Genomic DNA, 10,017 nt, shown 5'->3' with positions numbered 1-10,017 from the left:
CCCTGACGAAAAAGAGAATTCATGTGTGATAGACTGAGAGGAAGAGAAGGAAATGTTTATCATTTATACTAAAAGACCTTTTGACTAAGACATATTATAGATTAACATGGAAACGATCAATTACAGAAATATGTTTAGGTGGCAGAATAATAATACATCATGGCTTATAACAATGATAATAATAATCCAGCGTTCTAAACCACTTAAGCTTTCCTTACCAAACTGGTAAAAGTTACAACAACATTATGAGTAATGACTCTTTACACACACTGTATACTAGAAGACTTCAGTATTTTAAAACTCATTAGATTAAACTTAGATAATTGAAAAAAGGGGGTGTGGGGTGGACAGCACTGAAAATGTAAGTGCAAATCTTAAGAATGTATGCATATCTTTTAATGAAGAAATAAAGTTTTATATAATATACCCGATTACAGTTAAACTAAACAGAGGTAGAGGTTTTATTATTTGATTTTAAAATCTGAACATCAAAGTAACAGAACAACAACGATCACAGGGTTGTTTTTTGTTTGTTTGTTTGTTTCTTTACACAATGTCTCCCTCTAGTGGTAATGAATTATACAGCCTTGGAATTTATTGGACGCACATATTGCTTATTTGACTTCTTTGTTTCTGGCAGCTTCACATATACTTTTTAGATTTAATATTGTCAGTTGTAAATCTCATCCTATTGTCAAGCCAAAAAAACCCCCATTTTTTAAAAAAGTGTTTTGAGGGAAGAGCTTGCTGTGTCTGCGTGGGCAGTCAGAAATAACAGGATGACAACCTGATTGAGTCAGATACTCAAGGTTAGAGCAGGTCAGTAATAACATGCAGGCTGCTGGTTTGTGTTCCTTTTCATATAAGAATAATTAACATCCCGACTAAAGTGGTTTTAAGAAAACTAATTTTTTCCAGTCTACAGGTGTTTTTCATTGGATGAAGACCGGCAGTCAGTACAGAAAATCAACATCTTTACATTTACCTTCTGTAAGAGCAGCACAGTTACACAAACAGTGACACACTCTTTCTAAACCCTCACAGCAATGACCAGGCTTTTTGCTTATTATAATTACTGATAACAATTAAAATGGTTATAGTTGTAATAAAAACTTGATGAAAATAACAATTGAACAAAGTTAATATTCACTGAAACAAATGTGATGTCATGGTTCACCTTTTGGTTTACTTATAAATATAATCTTTCATAGTTTTTTCATAGTTTTAACATGAAAGTATCAACACAAAACTATAACTTACATTTAAGGAAGGGTTAGCAGTAGAAGGCTCTCTTTCAGTGTCCTGCTGCCACTCAGAAAATATGCAAATACGAGTCAAACATTTAATAAATCTATCATTACATTAAAACTGGTAGCTTAGCCAAATGTGCAAATGTGTGTTTGTGTGTGTGAGAGAGAGACATAGAGAGAGGGAGAGAAAGGGAGAAAGAGAGAGAGAGAGGTCCTATGAGCACAGCACACTAGAAAATAGCCAAATATTTAAATAATTTTACTGGGTCCAGTTAGCAAAGCATACAACTTCATCAAAATCCTTGTTGTACCAAATGTATTAATGTAATTGTAAATTACTGACAGTGTTAAACTTTAACTTTTTTATAACTTAACAGATACATTTTCTCATAAAGGCCACTGATATCCAAAGAGTTCAGTGGCTGAAAATATATTCATTAACAGTAGCTCTGTGTGTCTCTTATGTGGCATGGTAGATGTAACCAGGTTTTTAATTGCATGTTGGAGAATGATCACTTGGATGAGGCCATGATGTTTTGTCATGTGAAGGCTGTGTGCAGGCAGGAGTGGAGGAATGATAGACCCAAAAGTACAGACTCTGAGGCAAACGTAAACTCCAAAACTCAGCTTTTTTGATGGATAGCAGAAAGGAACAGAAAACTAACTAAACTGGAAAACATAACCTAAGCATAAACAGGCAGCCAAGCAGAACAAACAGCATAGTAGATAGCAGACCACAACACAGACAAATGAAAACACAGGGCTTAAATACACAGAGGGAGCAATCAGGGACTGGGAAACAGGAGGGAAACACAGCTGGGGCAAATCAGGGCTAACGGGACAAGGGAAGCAAAACCAGATACATTAACATGAGACATGGACTTTCAAGGTAAAACAGGAAACATAACATGGACTTGACAAGGGGACACAGCAGACAGGGGAGACAGAGCAACTAAGGAACACAGACAGAAACCAGAAAGCAGAACATCAACAAAGAAACGAAAAGACTAGAAACAATAAATAATGGCCAAATCAAAGTACAATAGTAAAGAAAACTCAAAACTCTGGGTCAATGACCCAGGTCTCCTAACAGTACCCTGGTTTGGGCTGGCTCCCGACAGCCCAAACCAGAAAAAAAGAAACAAAAACAACCCGACCAGGGCGGGCGGGTAGGGTCCAGGACAGAGGGACCAAAAAGAAACAAAAAACACGGAGCCAGACTTCAAAAACAGGGAACAAGAGTCCAAAACAGAGCATCTACAACAGCACTGAGGCCCAGGAAACAGTTCAAAATGAAACAAACAAAAAAGTCCATGAAAGGCGCAGGGGCCCAGGAAAATGTTCAGAAAAGGTTCAGGGGGCTGGCCTGGAGGTCAACAGCAATCCAAAATACATTTGAGGAGGCCGACCGCAGAGCCAGCGGCGACGCAGGCGAAGAAAATCCGCGCAAAAGGCAGCGGCGGCGTAGTTCAGGAGGCTGTCCACAACGGCGATGATGTCCAGCCAGTGGCCCAGAAAATGGCCAGTCACATTGAGGTGGCGGTCGTAGAAGAGCCAGGTGTGCTGGACATGGACGTGCTGTCCAAGCAGTTCCTCTGACCCTCCAGCGGGAACAGACAGCTGAAACGATGAAAGATGGGGGAGATGTGATGTCAGTCTTTACAACAGGGGTTTCTGCACCACCTGGAGCCTCTCTACTTTTTAACTTTTGCTAAAAGTGAATTTGTTAAAATTTGCAGGAACATTCTGGAACTGTTGGCATCTACTATCTCACATATCTGCATAACCTTACTTATTTATGTGTGTGTATAATATTCCCATAAATATAAAATATATAGAAAATCCCCATAAACACCATTTATAATGATCAATTTTTATTCAATATTGATTAATAGTGAGTGATTTCAAACAGTAAGCTTAACAGTAAGCCATTCTCTGATGGGAAGATCATCATGACTGGTGGACTTTGTTGAGAAAAAAAGTACCATTTGAGAATGTGACCTCACCGGGTGAACTGTAACTCTGAGGAACTGAATGGAGATGTGGAGTTTCTGTTGAAAAACAAAGCAGACAATTGCTTTTTCATTTATGGCTGTAGAGGAGGGCTGTCATGTCCACGACACATAACTGCAGTCTTGGATTGGCTGAGCTGTAAACTGCCAGGTGTTAGATGCCACATGGCTGCTCAAACCTAACAGGGATAAATGCTTTAATTTTGAACTGGACGAAAGATGTAGTGACAGAAATTAACCCAACTGAATTTTTCATTTTTGGATGTTATTATAAATGATGGCAATACCTGGCGCCCTCTAGTGGGATGAAAAAAATTATACAGCTTTTGACTTTATTGTTGTTAAGTTTCAGCTTTGTTGCCTTAATCATAATGTTCTTCTCAAAATACTTTACACACTAAGGTCAAGATCTGTCATTATTAGAGAAACACACCAGTAACACCTGTGTATACTAAATTATATTTGGGCACTATCAGAATTGTTGCCATCATAAAAAAAAACATTGCTCATATTCTGTCATCAGTCTGGGATTTGGAAATGACACAAATTCATCACTGCAAAAAACAACAATAACCAAATGGAGAAAGAAAAAAAACAATTTTTACTGAGCTCAGTTTCTACAGCATGCAACATACTCCTTTTGATTCAAACGTATTAATGTGAAACAGCTGTGAAAATGAAAGTAGCTCATAATGATCTAAAACATTACCTTCATCTGGGTGCACAGCTCAAACTTGGTGCTCAGAGGTTCAACAGATACATTTTCTCATTAGAAGCGCTGATGACCAAAACGTTCAAAATGTGTGAGGACATTAATCAGGAACAGGTGTGTAAGTCTCTTTTGTGTTATGGTGGATGAAACTTTGTGTTTAATTGCAAGTGTGAGAAAGATCACTCGGATGAAGCCATGGCATCCCTATGAACATGAGATGGCAACCCTTTAATCTGAAGGTCTAATTTTATAAGCTAGAAGTTATCAAATACATAAAAAAAATGTACAAAAAAAAAGTAAAATAATTTGATATTTACTTCTTTACCATTGTGTTATCGTATGATAGCTATTAGGCGATAGCTCTGGTGACTAGACTATAATGTTATCTAAGACTGACATGGTTGTTTAAAGAAAAATAAACAATTATTCAGTATTGTTACTTATTTATGCCAACTTACTAAATCATTGATTTCTTAAGTAAATTACAATATTGTCTAAAAAGTTCTACTACATTTATTTATTGATCCATTTTTTGCATTTTTCAGGGTGGTTTAGGCATATGCAGAGGAGGGATAGTTGATACTTTGGACAAAGGATTTTGAAGACTAAGCTGAGACCACTAAGGGAAATAGTCATGGATTTAGCACCCACAGCATCATTAGTTCCCACTGCCCTGGGTGGTACTGCTGACTGGGTGGGTAAAACACACAGTTTGGAAGTTCACCACTGCCAACAGCTAGCTGAGTGTCAGAGGAAGTCTTCAGTTCCTCATTACAGGAAGCACTAACAAGGTGTGAAAATATGTGCATTAACACTGTACTAATGCACATATTTTCACACTTGTCTTTTGCTTATGATTCTTGTTCCTGTTCTGAAGGCAACCTTTATTATTATACCTTTTCATGTTTTCTCTCTTATGGTTTTGTCCAACACTTGTGATTTATTGTAATATAGTGCTTTGCATGTATGTTTTGCACTGCTTTGCCCCTGTATGCATAATTTTAGATCCTTTTTCCTTAAAATACTTGCAAATGTTTAAGAAGGCGTTTAGCTGAATATGTAAATATCTTTAAGCAACAGCAACACCCCTGTGAACCAGGAAGTGAAACTTCACAGCACATTTTCCTGATACTTTTCAGGTTTTGTTCATTTCTCAGCTCTCACAAGTCTTTCACATAAATGCTGTTTTTAATTATGGCAGCAACGGACTTACATCTGTAATTAGACTCATATGAGACAAATACTGAAACTGTTTAGAAATTAAAGACAGAATTGAAAAGACATTTGGCAAAATCAACATTTAGGAAGATCTACTAAATGCAAACATAAAGCTATGAGCGTATAATAAGCCCTACAGAAAGTTTTATTTGTTAAACCTTGAAACAATGTCAAAATCTAAATTTGCCAAATTATGTGTTGGATCATCTGATGCTCAGCATAAAAAGGTACAATCTGTTATTATAAGGGTAGCTCACTTAACATAAAGACATACATTCCTGGATGTTTGTAGTGAGACTGAGCTGAATCAATACACTGAGAAGTTTGTACTCCAGACATGTGTTAAACCTGCTTTGTCAAGGTCAGCTGTGTAGCAGGTAGAGTAGGACCCAAACACAGGACTCGGAAAGCAGAACTTAAAACTGAAAAGTGGCTTTATTGCTAAAACCATACAAGATAATATAAACCAGGAGCAAATATACCAACAAAAGGTTCCTTACAAAGAAACAAGGACTCAGCAAGGACTGAGACAAGATATACACACATTACAGGTTATGGGACACAGGAAGTGGAACTACACACGAAGCACAAGAGGCTAAAGACCACCAAAGTAAAACAGGAAGTAATAGATCGCAGACTCACAAGATGCAACTTTGACAGAAAGACAGGAGATAAACACAAAGACAAGACTGAAGAAACAGAATGGAAATACAAAAGATAACACAGATAACAGGAACATAAACACAACCCGATAAACAGAAAGCTAAGGAGCTCAAAGGAAATATCATCTCTAAACCCAGAATTAACATCAAGACTTTTGGAACAGAAGCACAAAACAAACACAAAGATAATCAATAATCCCAAACTAGAGAAAACTTAAACATCCCCCAAAAAACCTCAAAAACCAGGGACCAACAAAAACAAATCCAGAAAATTATCAGTATTGTTAGTAATATGTCTATAACAAGCACTTTGATGTTGCTTAAATCTATTACTGTAAGCTGTTTCTTGAGATGAACATGAAGATGAAGCTGTGGTGACTTGGATAATAACCTTTGTTCTGTTAGTGATTCAACAGGATACAAAGACAGAAATTAAATGACCTCTAGGATCACGACATCACCTCCTCCCTCTGTTGACCTTCAGTGATGCAGTCTGTGTAAAAGCACTGACCACTTATATCACCTGACTTTATGGACCTTGGCGTACATACAGTCATCTCCTCTTAGTTCAGTGTGCCGAGGTCGCTTTGAAAACTTGACTTGGCCGTACTCCACCTCTGCCTCCGCCTGTGCTGTTTGCTCCACCCTCTTCCCCTGTTGCTTCATGACCCTGACATCAGCGTAGGTTACTTCCTGGTCATCTTCTTCATTTGCAATTTACCAATAAGGTGTGGCAAGAACATAGTATTCCAGTCAGCGAATGGTTTGACTCATTCTCAAACTTATTTGCTTTCTTGATAAGAATTAAACAAAAATATTCACTGTCATGTTTGCTGCAGAAACAGCTGATTAGTTTCAAGTTTTTGTTGGTGAAGTGCAATATTGTTACTTTTAGGCAGAGCTGTTTCCTCACATTTCTAGTTAAAGTTATGAGAATTAGTGTTACCTGCAAATATCACTGACATGAGACACAGTGATCAAAAAGCTATTGTCAAGACAGCAAAAAACAGCAAAAAAGAAAAATATAACCTGAATGAAATGAGTGAGCAAAAACTAAGTTTTGTACCTTTTTGTTTTGTAGGTTTGTTGTTTTGCTTTTTCCGCTGAGCACAGATGACTGCTACACCCACAACTATGAAAAATACCAGTGCTGAGAGAACACCACCGATCAGTGGCAAATGTCCTGTTTCAAAAATAAAAGGTACAAAACACAGATGTTTGAATCAGTAAATATGTTTTTAGGAAGAAAGGCCTTTAGTGAATCTATTGTCCTGAGTAAGTTTTCACTTACTAATGTACCATGGGTCAGCACTGATATCATTTTGATTGACGGGTCTAATATTAGTGGAGGGTTTAACTGACACTATGCCATTCCTCTTACCCACAGCAGTTTGTGTGGTCATTGGTTCAGTTGTGGGTTCATTACACAGAGTGTTATTGGCTTCATACACCCACCCTGATATCTGTGTCCCATTAATTGAGGTGCAGTTAATTAAAATGAAGCCTGTGAGTAAAAAGCATATCATTTGTGTCAATGTATGCAGTGACCCTAACAATCAATTATCACCCTCCTTCATGATCTCACTCACCACAGGTAGATATTCTCTCCTCTTTGGAGACACTACTGACGCTGTTCCTGACTGAGCAGACCAGACGTCCTGAGACGTGCTGTCTCAGAGTGATGATGTTACTCTCATTATTTACAGAAAGGAGCTCAGCATCTGTCAGTGTGCGTCCATCCAGAGTCCAGCTGTACTGAGGACTGTCCCCTCCCTCAGAGGAGCAGGACACCCTCATCTCTCCCTGGGACAGACACTCAGAGACCAGCAGGGCAGAGGACACAGGAGCTGAGAGAAACACACACAGAGGAGTTTAGATTTGAAATCAGAATCTAGGTCATTCTTTAATAGGGAACATAAATAGGGAAGCATAAATCATACAATACATGTATCTGAATTTTCTGTTTCATATCTATTAATGGTGTTACTGTATTTCAAAACAAGGAAAACATTACCTTGAACAAACAAATGTAGAGTCTGCTCGTCTGATGCTTTTCCATCTGAATTAAATGTTATAAAGCTATAATTACCGCTGTCATTCCTGCTCAGGTTATTGATCTTAAATGTTCCGTTACTGGGAAAAAGGAGAGATCTGTGTTTTATGGTATTAGAAATAACCTTATTATTTCTGACAAATAGTATTACTAATGAATTCTTTAACAGTTGGATTCTTGGTATTTCTGAGGTGCTGTCCATCAGTTGGATGTCCACTGTTCCTCCCAAAGCTCCATAACACTGAGCTCCATCCTGTCTGCCATCACAGTAAGTTTCCACACCTGCAAACACAAACAAACAAACAAACAAACAAACAAACAAACAAACAAACAAACAAACAAACAAACAAACAAATAAGCAAAACTGTTTGAATTTTGAAAGTTTAGTCCCTACCAGAAGGACTGTAGCAACATTTACAAATGTTTAACTAAAAGAGAAACAATAGTTTTGTTGCTACTTTGTCTCTTTGAATCCAAACTATGAAAAAAAAACATACATTGTTTTGCAGCTGAACATTATACAAATCTGTGACTAAAACACATTTAGGGTTCTGTTCAAAACAAGATTTTTTTTTTACAGAGATGTGTTGATCTTTTTCAAGAAGAACATACTAAAATTTCCAAAGGATAAAATAGCTGCTGTAGCTTCTGGGTTTTGCTGTTGTGCATGGTACTTACTCTTACACTGCAATAGCCAACTATGATAATTAAAACAGTAATTTTGTTATAATGTTATATGTTGCCTGTAAATTACTTAAAAAAGAAAAAAATGCCAATAATTCATTTCATTCTCCCAGTAACTGTAAACATTTTTCACACATTTTGTTTTTTGCAGCAAAATCCTAAAAAAGTATAAATTTATGCAAAAGACAGAAAATCTAAATTTGAATATATATTGGCTTAGTGTCTCTAAAGTACATTTTTATGCAAGAAAACAAGTATTTTAGTGCATCTCCTAAAGTCTTCAATAAAAATAAGAACTGTCATAAAGCAGATCTTCCAACCTAATTCATTGGTTGCACTTGATTATCTTATGTCCAAAAATTTAATTGATAGTTTTCATGAAAAACAACATTAAAAAAAGCTTAATAGCTCACCATGACAGACTCCGAACATCAGCAACAGACCAGCTACAGCTTTCATATCTGCTCACTGTTTAGCCTCTGTTGAACCAGTCAGCAGCTTTCAAATTTTCAATCTTTTTTTCCCTCAAAAACAAGCTTGTGTGAGCTGCTCTGAACAGACTGCAGTGTGTCCTGTTAGAGATCAGCCTCAGACAACAGGTGAAAATGCTGGCGTCAGATTTTATTGAAGTCGTCCTGAACTGCATTCACTGAGGGCATGAAAGGAAGTGTCATCAGCTTTTATTATGAAGCTTATGCATAAGTTCATTAAGGAAGATCTGTAATCAGTCATCTGCCTGGTTCCTGGCTGCTTTTGTGTTCTCTTCATCACTACTACTTTCCAACGCTGTAAATTTCAATACTGTCATCATTACTCTAGTCCAATCATCTTCTCAATCTTTATCTATCTCAATAAATTAATTATTCTAAGTGATCTCTCCTTATTGAGCCTCTTTTAGTCTTCAAGAAAGAGAGAATTCATGTGTGACTGACTGAAAGGAAAAGAGAGAAACATTTGTTATTTCTAGAAAAGAGCATTTGAGACTCATGGCGTAAATTCCTCAGACACCCATGCTGAGCCGCACATTCTCTTAAACAATACAATACAATACAATTTTATTTATATAGCACATTTAAAAACCCGAAGGCACACCAAAGTGCTTCACAGTAATATGGAGAGTCAACATAAGTCAATAACAGGGTACAAATCGGGCACTAGCACAGACAGGATAGAGGCACTAACAGACCAGGAGAGTTAGATAAATACAAAATCTGCTAAGACAAAAGCAGCAGTAAAATTAATAAAAAATAATAAATTTAATAAAATCTAATAAAAGATTTAAAAGTTTAAAATTTAAAAGATTTAAAAGGGTGTTAACTGGTCAGGAAAGCCAAGTCAAATAGATATGCTTTTAATCTTGATTTGAAGGATTGGATAGAGTCCAAGGCTCGAATAGAAGCAGGGAGGTTATTCCATAGGTTGGGTG

The 10,017-nt window shown here is 37.0% G+C and overlaps 1 protein-coding gene across 2 annotated transcripts; it reads right to left on the bottom strand.

Annotated features, from left to right (window-relative positions):
* Nucleotides 1–5,608: 5,608 nt before the first annotated feature.
* On the bottom strand, nucleotides 5,609–9,609 carry LOC102076834 (hepatocyte cell adhesion molecule). Of its 2 annotated transcripts, XM_013277549.3 has the most exons (6): nucleotides 9,005–9,609; nucleotides 7,869–8,189; nucleotides 7,444–7,701; nucleotides 7,146–7,358; nucleotides 6,921–7,037; nucleotides 5,609–6,558 (listed from the first exon to the last, which is right to left on the bottom strand). In XM_013277549.3, the coding sequence occupies exons 1-6, from the start codon at nucleotides 9,048–9,050 to the stop codon at nucleotides 6,374–6,376; spliced, it is 1,140 nt and encodes a 379-aa protein (XP_013133003.1). In that variant the 5' UTR covers nucleotides 9,051–9,609; the 3' UTR covers nucleotides 5,609–6,373. The 2 variants fall into 2 exon arrangements, with proteins under 2 accessions (XP_013133003.1, XP_013133006.1); XM_013277552.3 differs by lacking the exon at nucleotides 7,146–7,358 and having other exon boundaries at nucleotides 9,005–9,602.
* Between the last annotated feature and the right edge of the window lie 408 nt (nucleotides 9,610–10,017).

Source organism: Oreochromis niloticus, linkage group LG2 (assembly GCF_001858045.2).
Source record: "Oreochromis niloticus isolate F11D_XX linkage group LG2, O_niloticus_UMD_NMBU, whole genome shotgun sequence".
Classification (NCBI taxonomy): Eukaryota; Metazoa; Chordata; class Actinopteri; order Cichliformes; family Cichlidae; genus Oreochromis; species Oreochromis niloticus.
Note: the sequence above shows the minus strand (reverse complement) of the source record. Positions and strands in the feature narration are given on the sequence as shown.

What these genes read in the sequence shown, in the direction of transcription:
- LOC102076834 (XM_013277549.3), bottom strand. Translation starts at nt 9,050, where the DNA reads ATGAAAGCTGTAGCTGGTCTGTTGCTGATGTTCGGAGTCTGTCATG. An exon ending in GATGTTCGGAGTCTGTCATG is followed by an intron (nt 8,190 to 9,004) that starts GTGAGCTATTAA and finishes TTGTGTTTGCAG; the next exon opens with GTGTGGAAACTTACTGTGAT. An exon ending in TCTACATTTGTTTGTTCAAG is followed by an intron (nt 7,702 to 7,868) that starts GTAATGTTTTCC and finishes TGTTTCTCTCAG; the next exon opens with CTCCTGTGTCCTCTGCCCTG.